Source organism: Triturus cristatus, chromosome 4_2, assembly GCF_964204655.1.
Source record: "Triturus cristatus chromosome 4_2, aTriCri1.1, whole genome shotgun sequence".
In the NCBI taxonomy this organism is placed as follows: Eukaryota; Metazoa; Chordata; class Amphibia; order Caudata; family Salamandridae; genus Triturus; species Triturus cristatus.
In genome coordinates this window covers 600,657,927-600,676,307 of record NC_140586.1, presented here as the reverse complement: position 1 = coordinate 600,676,307, position 18,381 = coordinate 600,657,927, and the positions used below count along the sequence as shown (strand labels likewise).

Genomic DNA, 18,381 nt, shown 5'->3' with positions numbered 1-18,381 from the left:
CCGTAGATGTTACCAGTAGAAAGACAAACCGTGTTTTATTACAAAAGTGATCCAGCTCAGTAATCGTTGTTTTCCAGGCATCCTTACATTTTTGGTCCATTTCTAGCTTGTAACTTGCCTTGGGGAATGGCATTGTCGCCAAGGCTTCAGGTATATCGAAGGATCATAGGCACCAATATGTGCCATGAGGTTCTTCAAGTTAATATGCAGGAGGTCTAAACAGACGAGATAAAATGGATACCTGGATAGTCAAAGTAGCTGATCCCTTTGTGTGGATGGTTTCCATGCCTAGGGCTTATTTGCCCTTCTATTCTGTACCAGCATCATCATTATGTTTTATGTTGATCACAGTGTTTGTCCCATTGTGATACATTTTAATTTTTTTGTTAAGCAGTAACTAGTTTGACTCCGTATATCGGCTCGTAATTTTCTGAAAATGTGTCTGTAATGACCCCATATGTTAACTTGGAAAAATATTAACTTTGTCTACAAATAGTACTAGTCCATTGTTATTGAAATTCATTTTATCATGTTCGCAAGTATCCACATAAATGACAGCCATTGGAAGCATTTGCACATGTGCTCCCATGAAAGGTGTCTCATTGCCAACATGCATCCAGATAACCCAATCATAAGCCCAGTCCATTTCCATTACGTGCCTTATTATCCCCATTGTATGTTAGATATTGGCATTCTATGTTTAGGTATACTATCATGTGACAGCCACAACTTCAAAACACCTTCTCACTGGCATTCCATTTACTGAGCTGGAGATCATACTTGTGGAGTGGCCACCACCTAAGTTAATTGTTTGCATTCTCAAAACATGTTGACTCAGGGTTTGGAGCTGCTGAGGTCAAATCTTACAGGCTTAGTTCAGAAGTTCAACTTAAGGCTGGAGAAGACTCAATGAGGCTACATCTGCTTCACTGAATGTTGTGGAGTCTGGGCTCTGAGTGTCCCACTAGATGCGTCGACTGAGCAGTCAGTCTGCTCATGTGGCACCAAGATATCTGCACTTTTGTAACTTATGTAACATGACTATTATCGGGACATGTCATATGCCCTTCGTTACCTCCCAGCAGTAGTGTGATCGTCACAGCTTGCTGGACAGCAAAATAACCTCTTTCTAGTCAACTTTAGAATTAGAGTTCCTTGGCTTACAAGCTACTAAGGAGAATAACAAGGTTATTTGCCCTTTATAGTCCAAACAAATATAGGATTCTCTGCATTAAAAACAGATAATTTGAAACTAGCCTCCTGGTTCAAAATATGTTTTAATTCAGAGCAATAATAATGATGTAGTTACATTTAAAAGAATAATCTATGTAATCTTTCTAAGACATGTTTTAGTCTCATATTGTTAAAATATTGACATGGAAAAATGGTTGAACTGGTGGTCAAGATCTCAGGATAAGGCCTAAGTCCTGTAATTCTGCTTATTTTGTCACTGAGTTGGAGGCATGGATAAGTATCAATCGGTTAACTCGGCCTCAGTAGTTCCTTGGTTGGTATGTGTCGAATTATTTACCAGTGAGGTCTTTAGAAGCAATCTAGTTGCATTAAATGTGTCATTTACTGTGTACTCTGTGTTATGAAGAACTTTTTATAAATTGAAAGAAGTGTGCAATATACAATAGATGCTCTAATGTTTGTAACCATAGATGATGCAATTTTCATGCACACATCTCAAACCTAGAGTCATATATTGCATTTAAAAGAAAAAACAATTCTTTAAAAAGTCATCAGATAGCACAGCATTATATTGAAATCAATTTGTATGCAAGTTCTGCCCCTATATCTGCTTTTTTGTAGTTCGATTTTATTGAGAAGAACAAGAAAAAATAACAGCAAAGCAATGATTACAACAAGTCTTATTTAACATAATGATTGCGGGGGAAACATGAATATATGGAGGTTATAACTATCAAGCTGTATATAAAGACAAAATACACATTCTATAGACAATAAAGGGGAGGGAAAGGAGAAAAGAACAATATATAATACCTCATAATTTTAAGAATAAAAATCATAAATAATAAATGATTTAACACTGTAAGCAGAACGATAAGAAAAACTGAATAGCATAGTAAAAATACAAGGGTACAAAGGCAGCTTCAATACATCATCTGACACAGTAATGACTTTAACAGCAGAAGAGGCAGATAAGAATAAGTACATAGTTAATGGAAGCCACAAGAGGTCTCTTTTAATCACTAGAGAGATTGGGAAACATAATTAATGTCTAATCTATCATGGAAACATACAGCATTCCACCAAGATCTAAAAGTGACTTTATCAGCTTGTTTCCAATTTGAGGTTAGCTTAAAACTCGAAGGTGTCTGCAGCCATTGGGGTGACAAGGAGCCTAGGAATATATTGATTAGAGAAAAGGGGACATTAACTTTAAAAATCTTCCTAATTTGGAACCAAACCAACTGCCAAAACTGATGGATGGGGGGGGGCACTCAAATAACTGGGTTTTAAATTTGCACTAGAGCAGGGACAGGACCAACAAGCGAAAGGCATATTTGATGAGAAAGACGCTAAAGTCATTGGAGAAAATAATGCCCTTTGGTAAACAAAATGAAGGGTTTGTGTGGTATTAGCAGCTCGTGAGGTTTTGTGAAGCTAAAACCATAACTTGCCCCATGTTTCAGTTGGCCAGCATTGTGATAATTATTTTTCCAGGCCAGTTCAGTCTTGGAATTGAGTCCGTCCTGGGGTAATTGTAAGGTCTTGTATATAGTGGATGCAGAAGGGGAAGTATCTAATAATGGAGAAAGTGAAGTGCATTTTGGGGGAGGATTGGTAGTACTCGGTAATGCAAGAAAATATTGATTGAGAGCGGGACATTGGAGATAATTTTGCAATCTACAGGTGGCTGGGAAGGAAAATTTTGTTTTAAGATCAGTAAAATATTGGGGTTGATGGTCAAATAGAAGTTGAGATATCCATCGCAAGCCCTTACAATGTCAATTTTTCTAATATATGGTACGGTTCTTAATTTGTATCAATTTATTATGCCAAATGGGCTGACGTTGATAAGAATTAAGTGATGGTTATGATGATGGTAGGAGAGGAGTCAAAATGTTACGGGAATGAGAAATGATAGGAAAACCTTATAATGAGATGTTAGTAGTAAAAGCAAGTATTTCCTCAAAATCAAAGGGGGAAATAAGAGATTTCTCTATTTGTACCCACAAAGGAGGATATGCGTGGAGTTCCAAAGAGGGCCACCGTGCAGCTTGTTTTAGGGAAAAGGCAGAATGATGTTTTGAAATTGGGAAACCTAAGACCTCCGTAAGGTTTACCCTTTTTTAAAGAAGACAAAGCTATGCGAGGGTGTTTGTTTTTCCATAGAAATTTTGTTAGGAGAGAATCAATTTTCTTAAAATAATACCCAGGAATGTGAACCAGAATCATGGAAATAATATATAATACCAGCAGGGTGAGCATCATTTTAATCGAATCCATTCGGCCCTACCAGGAGAGAAAAAGAGGATGCCAATGTGTAATGTGTAATAGTCTCATTTAATGTTTTGATAGTGTGATCAAAGTTTAATTTTAATGTTTCAGGAATTGTCTGAGAAAACCACATGCCCAGATATTTTATTTTAGAGGGTTGCCAAGAGAATCCTGTGTGAACAAAAAGATGTTTTAGACACAAAACATTTAAAGGTAAAACTTCACACTTATCGGTATTAAGCCGATATCCTGGTAGCTGAGAACATTTATTGACTATATCTGCTTTAATGTAGCAAGAGGCTTCAAATTTATTAGAACACTGGAATGTAGAGCACTCCATTGAATACAATAGAGTGCTCCGTGCTTCTACGGGCCAGTAAAGCCCGCAAAACAACATTCCACGTTGTTTTTGTTCACAGCTATTGCTGTGAACAAAGGCCTCGTGGAGTCTGAGGGGATTTAAACCCCCTCGGGCTCCGAGAGGCCTTTGTTTTATTTTTTAGAACATTCTTCCCTCTAGTGGCACAATGTTCTAATAGCCTTATAGCCCTCCGTAGCTTGGTCATACCGGCCATTAAAGTCCCACTCCCTTGTTAAAGGCCCTCGCCTTCGGCTCAGGCCTTTAACAAGGGAGCGAGCCTTTAATGGTATGCATAGCCCACTACTACGGTCTATAAGGCTATAATAATACCTTTATTTTGGTCCTAACTACCCCATTTTGGTGCAGATTCCTCAACACAACAAACTTACTTTTAACATGAACGAAAAATGGATATTTCAGGATTGCATTTTGTTATATGGACCAAATGATTGCTTAGAAACAGTAGGGTCATGCGTCTAATCTGAGTGGATTTCAATAACACCATACCATTTGTCTGGTGGTGTTGAGCCGAAGTCAGATAATTGCAATTGTAAAGTCAATAAAAGTCAGATACACAATCACTTGGTATAAAAATTCCAAATATTAGAGCGAAATGAAGATGATGTAGCAAGTTGAATCGATAACATGTGACAAATATTCATACACTCAATTCTGTAGTGGTGTTAAGGTAAAATCCAAATGCTTTTTTATTGTATTTAAGAATTTATGTAGCACTACATATGTATGGCAACGTCTTGAAGTGCTCCTGTTTGCATATCTCTTTGCGGAGATATATTGGAGTGCATGGTTGGAAAGGCTTTGGGTGTGGTTACACCAAAATGGAAGGGACTGGATGGGATGTAAGAAGAACAAAGGAGTACTCCTATCATGGTGTGGTGATCTGAACTGTACATAAGAATGACATGGAGCAGAGAGTGTCAGAATAAACACAGACCCACATACGTATGATTCTTTTAGGCATGTGCAATATCCCATGTTGAGGCCGCTCATAAAGTGCATAGAATGTGATCAGTGAAGTTCACTGTGGTGTATCCTATATGAAATGCAACCTGCAGCAAGAGAGGCACCACACCCCAAGACACTTGTAATTAGCAGTGGTCTGAATCACATAAACAAGTGGTTGAGAATAGGCAGGTTTTAATATTCTCTAAAGTTCTAGGCAATTGTCAATCCTTCTTACTGATGCAGATATAGTGTTCCAGCCAGATCCTACCATTGGAGCAGTGAAGGAACTTCTGACAGTTTGAGGATTTTTTTAAGAAAGAGTTGATACAACTTTAGGCAAGACTGGAGCATAGTGATATTTTTTGCCAATAGTTGCAGAGTTTATTTTGAAGGAAGAGTGGTCCAGTTTCTTTCACTGTGCTCTAAAGGAGGTATCTCGATGAACCGGCAGCCATTGTATGCAATTGATATCATGGGAGATCTGACTCCAAATAGGTAGATGCAGCTGCGTTCTGTATTTTCTGTAGTTTGCGATGTACTAGCAAGAATTGCAGTTCATTGGCATTGTTAGGTTGGAAAGCACTAAGACAGTGGTTTCTTGAAGCATTTGAGGTAAGACTAGGACCAGGAAACTTCTGAGCAGGCACAGGCATTCATCATATAGATGCTTCTTTATGACATTCGATAAGGGACTAATTTGAGTCCATAAGCATCCCAGGTTGTCTTGGATGATGGTGATCCGATGGTGAGTTTACTTCTTATGGCCCTAAGGTTGATTGGTGGTATTTAGTCAATTTGTGCAAAGCTAGCACCTGAGTTTTAGATTTATGCATTTTGGTTTTTAACTTGAGGGGGCTCTATATCATCTAGTGCACAACAACTTGTAATTATTGTCTGGTGGTACAGGAGTCTGAATACTGTCAATAAAAAATGGATTTTTAAGCTTTATTATGATTTGCAAGTCACAAGAGTATTTGTAGTAGTTATGGTTGAATGAGCCGCTAAGGACTATGGTAGACATTGAAGGGGGGCAACAACCAAATCTTGAGGGACACCAGTAGTGGGGTTCGATGGTGCTCAGGAGAATGGTCAGGGCAGAAAAGGCAGAGTTCCAAAGCAGTTCAGGTTCACTCCAACATGTAAAATGGCGCTATCAATTGGTGGAATCCATCTATGGTTATCACATGTTGCATAGAATGATGCGATATCTTGTAGTGTCTTTTCTTTCTGTTTTGCAAAACACACATTATTACAGCAGTTTCTATTTGCTTAAGCTTCAAACTCTTTGCACTGATGTTTCTGGCTTTTCTCTGTTTTGCAGAAAAGGCAGATGTTCTTCTTCTGCGTGCCAGTCTGCCTTCTCATTTTCACCTCCAGTTGTCTGACCTAGAGTTCCATGAAATTATTGGATCAGGTAAACAAACAGTTGAGTTTGTGTTTCCGGACAATTTATATTTGTATGAAATCAATTTTTACAATTAATTTTTAAAACCTTTCAGGTTCTTTTGGAAAAGTGTACAAGGGAAAGTGCAGAAACAGAATAGTAGCCATTAAACGGTGAGCTTTTGTCAAGTTACAGTGTTTGTTTTATAATTGATATGATAATATATTTTCACTTCTGATCAAACAAGTTAAACAGCGGCTGGTTTTCCATCTTTACTTTTTGAAGCTATCGAGCCAATACCTATTGCTCCAAGTCGGATGTGGACATGTTTTGTCGGGAGGTCTCGATTCTTTGCCGACTCAACCATCCTTGTGTTATCCAGTTTGTTGGGGCATGCTTGGATGACCCCAGCCAATTTGCCATTGTAACACAATATGTATCGGGAGGCTCGCTGTTCTGCTTGCTTCATGAACAGAAGAGGTAATGCATCTTTTCATTTACTTACAAATCAACTTGCAAGGATTTTCTTTTAGTCCTAGGACAAATCTGCGCCTGGATTGTATAATATATTCTTACTTTCAGGATAATTTCTTAGTTGGTATTTTGGCTATTTAACACATTATTTAAAATTGGATATTCAGGTACGGAAACCCTATCAACCGCATTCCACATTTTATTGGTTCTTAACTCGCACATGTTTCCGTTGTTGGTTAGCATAAAGGACGGGCACAGAAATTGAGAGAAAGCTCGGTAGACTAAAGATGATAATTCAACGAATAGAGGGAAGTTACTGTTGGTCATGAGGGTCTGTAATGGGTCGTCAGTTGTCTTTTAAATGAACGCTTTATATATATCCTTTTTGGTAGTTTTTTTAATGCTTCATGAAGAACTAATTATTTGATTTAACTGTATTTTTATGAGCTAAAGTAGCGGTTCTTAACCTTTTGTCTTCTGTGGACAACCACCAAAATATTACTGGAATCCCTAGCGTAACCAATTTCTACATCAAATATACGAATGATGACATATATTATTCAATTAAAAAATAAAACCAGAACTTTTGAAATTTTTGTTTTAATGGAAAGGTTGGGACTTCTAATTCTATAAGACTGGGTGATTTGCCAGGCTCAAACATATCACTTTGTGTTTTTGGCTCCTACTGCAGACTTTCTGTTTTTGTTGTTGCTTCAGTTGACGCCACCCATCCTCCTTACTCTATTCTTTTTGCTGTAATTGTGCTGCTCCCACAAATCAAACTAAATATACCAACTTGATTTTTAGTCCCAAATTCCTTCACATTTACAGAACGTTTTAAAATGTTCAAATGTGAGTTTTCTTATTTATATACATGCACTTTATTAATCAGTTAACATTATTTAATATTTTGTTCAGTCACAGTCCTGGGGGTCCACGGACCACAGGTTAAGAAACACTATGCAAAAAGAATGTAATTAAACCAGGCTGACTGACTGATCCCAAAAGAAGGAAAAATCACCACCAACATTAGACATATGTTCAGAGTTTTTGAAGGCTTTCAAGGGAGTTTACCTTTGAACCTCAAAATTTGATGGTACATTAATGATACAATGAAATATCCTTTCTTAGGCAATGTTAGAAATAGGAATCCTGGTTGGCTGGGTTGTGCAAGCCATGCATGATCCACAACTCTACTCAGCATAAGCTAGATACACACTAAAAGATAACCTATGCTCACCCTTTGGTAACGTGGCACAGAGCAGTCAGACTTATCTACAAATACACTGTGTAAAGTATTTGTGCAGTACACCCACAGTACCACAATGAATACACCTTGAATATTTATCTGAGCAAAATAAGATGTAAATGTCAAACATCCAATCAGTACATGTCAAGATATGAATTTTTAAAGATTAAATACAAACAAAAGCTTAGAAGTCACTAGCGGTCTAAAGGTTAGTTGAGGTCGCGAGGTATCATGCCAACCACGATGGAGGGCAGGCTGGCTGCAGCACCCACGCAGGGCCTGCTGAGGAAGTACCTTCAATGGAGCAAAGCATTGACGCTGAGTGCACAGTGCATCGATATTTTCCACGCAGTTGGTTTGCTGCGTCATCATGTAGCTTCACTAAAGTGAAGGCAATGCATTGTAGTTGACCTACGAAGAGTGGAACTACTCTCGTCGAACAACCTCTGCGCCGGCTTTGAGGGCGATGCATCTGTTCCAATCAACTCAGTTGTGATGATGCATTGGTTTTTAAGAAAGCAGCTGCAGAACCCACTTCCGAGGCCCAGAACATGGAAGGGACACCTCAGGCAAGGGTAGGGCTCATAGAAGGCAGAGTCCAGCAGCACCAGCAGAATTGTAGAATGTATTTTGTGTCCCTGAGACTTCATGAAATAGGAGGCAAGCCAGCAAGCCCTTGGGGATAACTAGGATGGAAGGCAGAGTCTAGCTCTCCTTCCATAAGAGGTAGAGAGCAGCAGGCAGCAGGGCACAAGCAGAAAAGAAGTCCTCCCAGAAAAGCAATCTAGTTGAGTCCTTTAAGCAGCACAGCAGCACAGCAGCCCTTCTGACGGAGGATCAGTTCAATATCCAAAATGTCAGATTTTAGGGGGCAGAGACCCAATACTTACACCCAAAGTGCCTTTGATGTAGGGGGTGACTTCAAAGCAACTCTCTGAAGAGCACAAGGATCCCTTTCAACCCAGTTCTGTCTACCAGGCTACCTTTGGGGGTACAACAGTACATTGTGGGTAGACAGGGCACCTGTTGAGGTGTAAGTGACAGCTCCTCCCATTCCTCTCTGCCCAGAAAGGCCCATCAGAATGCAGATTAATGCAGATGAGTGCTCAGAATGCAGATGAGATTCACCTTTCTGTGTTTGTGGCTATCTAGAGAGAATGCACAAAATGTAGCTGTCACCCAACCCGGACATCTATTGGAGACAGGCTGTCAGGCACAAAGAGCAGTAAGTACAGATAAATGTCCACTTTCTAATAGTGGCATTTCTAAAGCAATAATGTTAAATACAACTTCACCAGTAAGGAGTATATATCAATAGCATTCCAAACATATGAAACATAAAAAAGCTACTCCTCTCTGATCAGGAATGGCAGCTTAAAAGTGTATTAAGGTATCCCCAATGCTGGCCTATGAGAGGGGTAGGCCTCACAGTAGTGAAAAACGAAATAGGCTGTTTGTCACTACCAGAACATGTAAAACATACAAGTACATGTCCTACCTTTTCCTTACGTGGCAACCTACCCTGAGGCTTACTTAGGGCCTACCTTAGGTATGACATATGTAATAAAAGGAGAGTTAAAGGCTTGGCAAGTCGTTTTAAATGCCAAGTCAAAGTAGCAGTAAACTGCACACACAGGCACTGAAGTGACAAGCCTGGGACAGGTTTGAAAGGCTACTTCTGTTGGCAGCGCAATCAGTCCTGTAGCTCACTCATAGCATTTGAAGTACAGGCCGTGGGTATATGGTATTCCCCTTTACAAGGGGATTACCTGTACAACAAATATGCCAATCAGGTATACACCAATGTCATCATAATTCAGGAAGAAAAAAATGAAATTTAGCACTAGTTAGCAGAGATAAAGTGCTCAGGGTCCTAAGGCCAACAAAAAGAATCAGCAAAAGTGGGAAGCAAAATATAAAAAGTCTGGGGAAAGTCCACCCTAAGGATGACAGGCCTAAACCGTAAGCAAAGATGACCTAAAGTTTATCCATTATGTAAGCACAGCACAAGAACCAATTAAAACATTCAGCGTGTCCACATCTTCCTTTACGATGAAATCCATACTGTATTATGTTTAATAAAGTGATTTTCCTTCTTTTCTTCAAAATGTTTAGGTTTGACATTGCTCCCTCTGGATAAGTCTGCCTGATGCCCATTTGAATATATATTTCAATGTTGTTGGTATAGTAATATGAGCATTAGTCTGCAGGTGCATTGCCATTTTCTTCATTTTTAGTCATCACTTTAGGTCAAAGGTCCTCGAAAATTAGGATGATATGACTTTGGCAAGCACAGGGCTGGATTCACAAAATTAAACTTACACTTTTGTGTATGATAAAAATTTTTTGGGTATTCACAAACTACAAGTTAAGAGTGAGTGTACCACTGTGGAAATGTGGTGTGCGTACATTTCTACTTAAGCTTATAGTACAGATGAAAGAAAATCCTAGCATTCAAATGACAGATATGCCAAGCTCTAATTAAATTGTATTAGACACATGCAGTAAAACACTGACACAATTGTGCATTTTTTTTATCCCAGGAATCTTGATCTTCAGTCTAAATTAATAATTGCTGTTGATGTTGCGAAAGGTATGGAGTATCTTCATAACCTAACCTATCCAATCATACATCGTGATTTGAACAGGTAGGTGATGTATTTGTGATGCAAATTGTTTGACTGGATCTGTTTAAAGTCTAATGAAAAATTAAAAGGGGTATTAGTGCTCAGCTATCATAAGATTTCTTGAGGTGTTCAAAGCTATGAGTTTTTCTTTCTCAAACTTCCTGTAACTGCATCCATTTAAAATAGTTTTGATAAGAAATGATGAGAAACTTCCATCAACATTTAAAATAATCAGGAAAATGGTTTTAAAACAAACTCGTGCACAAATGTCACATCTGTTTGAAGCCCTGACCAACACTGCTGAAGAAAGTTTGAGAGGAAAAACAAAATCAGACCATGCACGTAAAAAGCGCTGAAAACTTATCAAACTATCAATTATCCAATAATCAGGAACTACGATAGACCTATAACTTGCACCCCCGCCACGCCATCACTCATAACATGTTCTATAACATCATTTATGACTTTACTGATGACATCTCGAATTACACCATTGATGACATCATTGATAGCATCGCTGATGACATTATACAATGCAAGGGCTAGTTTGTTTTATAGTTTACATAGTTGCAGGTAGATACTATATCACTTGCCTACCTCAATTTATACAGCCTGTGTCCAGATAATGGGTGCAAGTGTTCACAAAATGCATATGCTCCTAATGCCTCATAGGTGTGTAGAAATATTGAACACATTATAAATCTTTGTATTGAAAAGTAACTGTGTGAAGGTTACAGTTGACGACTTGTATTCAGCATGTTCCGCGTATTTGTTTTTGGTTCTGCAGAAAATGTTTCCAACAGGGCTAAGATTCTACGTAATATATTCTAAGTATTGTAGGCAGCCTTGAGTTATTAGACAGAATAATCTTAGCATGAAAATATGTAAATAACAAAGGAGACTGTGTGTACAAGGTACTAACTAGGAGTGGATGGAATTGATGGAATTTCACTACACGGAATTCCATGGAATTAATTTTGAGATGGGGTACAGTGAGCACCGCAATGTGCAGTGCATACCCCTCGGCGTCCTCTTATGTAAGGGCAGTGAGGGGTATCCACTCCAGTTCATACCACTCAGTGCCCTTACACAACTAAGTAAGGACATAACTATGTAAGGGCATGGAGGAGTATCCACTCTAGTGCAGTGCCTACCCCTCAGTGGCCTTACGGCATACATACTTACGAAAGGGCAACAAGGGGTATATGCTGTACTTTAGTGCTGTGCTTACCCCTCAGTACTCTTATATAAGTATGTGAGGGTACCAAAGTGTATCCACTCCAGTGCATACTCCTTGTTTCCCTTACATACCTATGTAAGGGCACCAAAAAGGTATGCACTGCAGTGCAGTGCATACCCCACTGTGCCCTTAAATACATATGTAAGGGCATTGAGGGGTATATACTCCAGTTCCGTGCATACCCCTTGGTGCCCTTGCATACTTACATAAGGGCACCGAGGTGTTTTCACTGCAGTGCAGTTGTTTAAATAGGGCTGGAAGAGAGAGAGGTATCTCTATGTTTAAATCACTGCAGTGGTTTTTAAACATAGAGAGAATGTTGCCTCTTGCCAGACCTGCTTAACAACCAATACAGTGCTGATTAATTCTGCCAGGGGAGCAGCGAAATTTATTAGTATTGTGATGCAGAATGACTAAATTCCTACAATTCTGCCGGCGGAATTAAAAATTCCTTCCACTCCTAGTACTAACCTATGTACATGTACTTCTTTTCCTTCAGAAGATGGGTTATCTGTAAAGGTTTCACAACAGTATGAAGGCAGCAGGTAGCTAAATCTTTAGCACGTTCAGACCTTTGTTATTTTAAGTGAATAGTGTCTTTTTTCACAAGTGTGGCATAGAGTGTGCACTGTTCTTAGTAGATACTTTTTATTAATCTGTGGTGTATTTCTCAAGAGATTTTCACTTTCTGCAAACAGTATGGTACAGAGTAAACTCTCTCCATAGAGTAAACACTGGTTACAGTATCCACTTTCCCACTGTTTAAAGAATAAAACACCAGCCTTTTCTCATTCTGCTAGAAACACAGAATAACATTTCTACTTAGTCTGGGGAAAAGAGTTGTCTCCTATGAGCACAAAATAAAGTAAGAACATCAAGTTCTAGTATGTGTGCCCCTGGACCTAACATTGCAGTCTCCAGCACTACATCTACGAAAAATAAATGCAAGCGTGGCATTTTCTCATGTTTAGTGAAAAACATGTTCAAACCACCACCTTAAAAAGATGTTAAGTTAAAAAAGGAAATCTAAAATGGAGAATGAATGTAATACCTGTAACACCCCACATGTGATCATGGTTATGACTATATGAAATAATAACAGAAGCGGCAAGATTATGTATGATAGCCATGCGTTTTGTATGAACACTTTAACAGCAGAAGCAAGCTCATAAAAAATGGCAATTACAAACCACGTACACTACTAAAAAGAGACAAATTCCAAAATTGCCAATTCATGAATCTAGGAGACATCCAAAGTTAAGGAGGACATCTCCGAAGTGTTTTATGTCGGTGTAAGGTTTTTAGTGATGACAGGAAGATTGGCGCTCAAGCTAGTATGCGTGTGTTTGCTATGCTTCGTGTATGTGCGGTGCTACCCGGTCAGGGGAAAAACACCTTGAAACCCCCATAAATATGCGAGTCCAGAAACCCACAATAATAATGAGAAACACTGTTCTGGGATAACTTTCTGGTTTGAAAAAGTCTTCTTCAGGGCTGTATGTAGCTGCGGGTTAGATGGAAGATACGTCAAACCAGTGATAATTCCAACCCGGCTGGGTAATCTACACACCTGGACAGCAAGACGGCACCAGTGTTACTCCCCTCTTCAAACATTAGACTCTCCGCCTAACAGGCGTACCCGCCTTTCCTTTTTCTTTTTTTTTTCTTTTTTTTAAATATCTTTATTCAAAATTTTTAACAACAACCTTAATTTCCCCCAGCTCCCCCCAACCCTCCTCCCTTCCCGGACAGACAGGAGTACATACATTTATACATCATGAATTTTGATCAACAAAGGCGGGAAAGAACAAAAATATATATATTAAGGTATCCACAACTGATTACCAGTTAAACCTACAATTCAGTCCAAAAAACAGGAGTCTGTCGCCATAGAATTAAAGGGGACCACATTTTTAACCCTTTTTTACATCGCCTAATGCCTTTACATTTATAAATTGCAATTTCGGTGTTAGCGACGGCCAGAAATCGGGCCAACCATTGTTGGAAGGTGGGGGGAGAGTTATCACGCCACGCTGAGGCAATACAGAGCCTGAGAACAGCCATGGCGATAAAGATAAGTTTGTTACCTGCCCTGGAGTTTCCAGGATCTACTGCCCCCAATAAAATAGTCCCGCTGGATAGAGCAGTAGTGTTATGCAAAATTGTAGATAAAAATTTCCCTATCTCTTGTTTGACCGATTTTAGTCCTACACAAGTAGAAAAGATATGTATAGAGTCAGCCTTATAAAGCATACATCTAGGGCAGCAAGAGCTCGGACCATTGCCCCATTTTGCAATTCTATCCGGTGTGTAGTATAAAAAGAAGCAAGTTTTAAAAAATTGTGCTTGAAGTTTAGTTGACATTAAAGTTGTTTGTGACATTTCATAAGCGTAATTAAACACTTCGTTGGCGATTTCAGCCTTCTCTAACCATTTCTGTGCAATTTTCTCCATATCATCAGGAAACAAAGCGTTAACGTGAGAATAAATGCCCCCAATCGTGTTATTTGTATCAGCTAGCAATGTGTCTACTAGCTTGGTTTTATACTTAACCATCCCCACCGTCTGTCTTATTTTCTGTAATAAAAAGTCTCTAATTTGCAAGTATTTAAAAAAATCCCGCCAATCTAAGCCAAATTTGTTTTTTAATTCTTCAAAAGAATATACCCCGGTAGAGGAGAAGAAGCAACCTAAATGGGTGAATCCTTTATTATGCCATTTATGGATATATTTGTCATTAAAAATTTCGGGCAGATCTGGATTGTTTTTTATAGGTGTATAGAATGACAGTCTTCCAATCCCGAGCAGTTTCCTGACGATTTTCCAAACCTTGAATCCACTAAGTAATGTTTTATGTTTAACTTTTTTGTGGTAGCTGTCGTGAAGATGTATCCACCAGTACCCTCTACTCTCGCTACTTAGGAGTAGTTGAAAAGTAAAAGGCATCTAGGGTGTATGGTCCTCCCCCACCTGACCTTCCGAGTCACTATGCAACAATTCCTTACTGTATAATAGCACGGTTGCCCAGTAGTACGCCTGTAAATTTGGGAGAGCTAGCCCACCCCGATCCTTCTGGAGAGTAAGGAATTTATAGGCCCGCCGTGGTTGTGAATAAGCCCATATAAAGCTAGAGAATATCCCTTCCATCGTCTTAAGCCAGGGTATGGAAAATTCTAAGCAAATTGCTCTGAACAAATAAAGAATTTTAGGGAAAAATACAATTTTAATCACATTTACTCTGCCAATGATAGAGAGATGTAGGTTATCCAAACGTTGTAGATCTTTCTTAATTACAGCTGTAAGTGGTTTCAAATTTGTATTAACCAAGTTATCTAGATTAGATGTAATGCAAACACCTAGATAAGTGGCTTCTTCCACCACCCGCGAGTCCCTCATCACACATTTCTTATTTAGCACGATCTGGGTTTTCCCCTGATTGAGTGAATATCCCGATACATCTCCAAATTGTTTCGCCTCATTTTCTATTGCGGAAATGGACGAATTTGGATCGGTGGTCACAATGGCAATGTCATCCGCATAGGCCAGAGTTTTAGTAGGATAGCCTTTTGAAATTATAGGAATGATCACTCTATCCTCCTCTAATCGTCTAATAAAAGAATCTATATAAATTGCAAAGAGCAACGGTGAGCAGGGGCAACCCTGCCGTGTTCCACGCCCAATTGTCAGCTCTTCTGTTAGACTACCGTTTACCATCACTACAGCCTTAGAATTAACGTATAATTTTTTAACTGCTTGAATGTAGCCTCCCTGAATCCCTATTTTGGACATAGCCTCCCATAAGAAGTGCCAGGAGACCCTATCAAAGGCTTTTTCTGCATCTAGTAAAATAAGAGCCATAGGGTCTCCTGCCACTTCCATACCATCAAACAGGGTGATTACTCGATGGATGTGGTTGGTAGTAGACCTACCGGGGATAAAGCCATGTTGGCTCGGAGCGATCACCTTGTGAATTAAGGGGGCTAGACTATTTGCTAGCACTTTCGCATAAATTTTGGAGTCAGTGTTGATAAGAGTGATGGGACGATATGACCCGAGCTGATCCAGAGGTTTTTTTTTTTTAGGAAAAATGATTATTTTAGCCCGAGACCAAGACTCTGGGGGATGACCTCCTTTAAAAATATGAGTAATCAGATTAACCAAAGTGTTTTTAATTTGATTTAAAAAAAAGTGCATAGAATTCCGATGGGATACAGTCTAGCCCGGTAGCTTTCCCTCTTGGTAGGTCTTTAATTATGCCAATAATTTCATCTTCTGTGGGGGGGACTTCTAATGTATTTGTGTCTTCAGCTTCAAATTTAACTAGACTGGATTTATCTAGGTAATCCTCAGTACTAGTCTGATCAGTTCCCCCCATTTCAGAGTATAAATCTTGGTAATATTGCCATAATGCTTTTCTTATAAGTTTAGGGTCCTCTAATTGGGTTCCTAAGGAATCCTGAATTTCCCGGATTATGTTTATGGTACCCTGTTGCCTCACACGAACGGCTAGTTGATGTCCAATTTGTTCGTTGACTTCATACACCCTCTCTTTTTGGGCAAGTGCCTTTTTAATTGCTTTTTCTGTAAAAATATTTGTAATTTGAGCTTTATCGATTGCCACTTGATATTGCGCTTGTTCGATTACTTCACTCCTAGCTAACCTATTGCCCATGGTGGTAGTTAATAAACCTTCTTCAGTCTTCCTCAATTCATCTTGAAGACTCTGCATGGCTTCTTTAGATTGTTTGTTAATCTTTAAAGAGTATTGCATAGTCTCCCCACGGATCCCGGCCTTTAACGTATCCATATAGTACTAATTTAAGCACTCCCCTCATTATCGGATAAAAAGTTTGGAATCCACTCCCTTATATGATTACAATAATTCTCATCTAAGAGGAGAGATTTCTCAAAGGTCCATGAATTAGGTGTGCAATTGTGATTACTGATTTCTAGGGAGCAGATAAGAGGGTTATGATCCGATAGGATCCGGGGAAGTTTCATAGTTTGACACTTGGATTTAATTGAGTTAGAAATAAAAAAATAATACAATCTAGCATGGGAGAGATGAGGGTTAGAAAAGTATGTGAACCCAGGATCAACAGGGTTTGAGGTCTGCCAGCCATCTACTAAGCCGTGAATACTACACATTTGACTTAATGCTTTAAAAACTTTTGGTTTACGACCGGTGTAATGCCAGTGTTCTTTTAGGGACCAATTATTGGGGAGATTTATATTAAAATCCCCGCAAAGGATTAGAGGCAAGGGCCCGTGCATTAATTCAGTTGAGATCTCTTCAAAAACTGAAAGCTCATCATGATTGCTACCATATACGGCACATAGCGACAACTTTTGCCTGTCCCCATATTGACATTCTGTGATCGCCCAACGACCAAATTTATCAGCTTTAGAATGGTTAAAGGTAAGCCAACTTCCTTTAGCTAAAATGGCAACCCCTCTTACCCTGGCCCCTTGTGATGTAGCGCATATCAATCGGTATCCTAGTGTGTTTAAAATGTGCAACTGTGACCCCTCAATGTGCGTCTCCTGTAGACAGACAATGTTCGTACCCCAAGTTTGAAGACCCACCACCACCATCTATCTTTTCTTGATATCATTCAGGCCAGAGACATTCATCAATAAAATTCTTAGCAAACCCATCTTGTTATACTAAGGTAATCCAAATCCAAATACCAAACCGCCTCTTTTTTCTTTTTGTTTTCTTTTTTTTCTTTTTTTTGATTTTCGTGCATTTTTCCTGTCTGTCCCACACTCCCCCTCCCTCCCCCCCCCACCACTTATTGAGGTATTGAGGAGTGTGGCATCTGACACACAGAGCCCCTCTTGCTGCCGAGCCCACCCCCAACACCGCTTAAACAATAATTTACAACAAGAATATGAGATTGGAGAGAAAGCCTTATCTCCAAGCAGCAGTATCCCTACACCTAAAACAAGAGAAAAGGAAGAAAAAGAAAAAAAACCAAGAAGATATATCCTTATTAAACAGCAGCAAAGCACATCATATCAAAAAATAAATCCGCTGAGCCGTTGAGCCCAGCAACCCAATGACAATAATAGCAGTAAATTATTATAGCTATAATTAGCACATGGTTGAAAAGCATCCTCCCATAAAAAAAGGAGTTTCATCAGTCACAACTCATATTAATCTTGTTTCGAAAGCTGTTCAAGATATTTTTGCGCCTGGATTTCAGATATAAAGCTGCGTACGACTCCCTTGAAAATTATTTTCAGCCTGGCAGGGTTCTGCAGGTATACTTCAGCCCCCAGTTTTTTAAATGGGTCAAAGAGCTGTCGAAGCCTCCACCAGCGCTCCACTGTGGCGTGAGCAAAATCTGGTCTAGTAAAGAATGTTATTCCCTCGAATGTTCGTTTATTTGTTGGTCGAGCCATATCAAAGAAGATTTGACGAAGGAGAAAGTTCCCAAAGAACAAGAGCATGGCACGAGGGTGTTGTGAGGGTGTTGTATGTTTGCCAGGAAACAGGGGGAATCTATGAACTCTTTGAATTTCCCTATCCAGATCCCATGATTGTAACTCTGGATCATAAACTTCCTGAGATCATCCTTCTCTGCCCCTTCTGGGATTCCCAAGAAG

At 39.3% G+C, this 18,381-nt stretch overlaps 1 protein-coding gene across 1 annotated transcript in view; it reads left to right on the top strand.

The window, feature by feature from the left end:
* TNNI3K (TNNI3 interacting kinase) overlaps positions 1–18,381 on the top strand; it is a 2,902,528-nt gene that overhangs the window by 1,201,140 nt on the left and 1,683,007 nt on the right. Inside the window, exons 14-17 of the mRNA XM_085600138.1 lie at positions 6,117–6,209; positions 6,295–6,352; positions 6,465–6,659; positions 10,446–10,550. Of these exons, the coding sequence (XP_085456264.1) occupies positions 6,117–6,209; positions 6,295–6,352; positions 6,465–6,659; positions 10,446–10,550 (451 nt within the window). The remainder of the gene's footprint in view (positions 1–6,116; positions 6,210–6,294; positions 6,353–6,464; positions 6,660–10,445; positions 10,551–18,381) is intronic.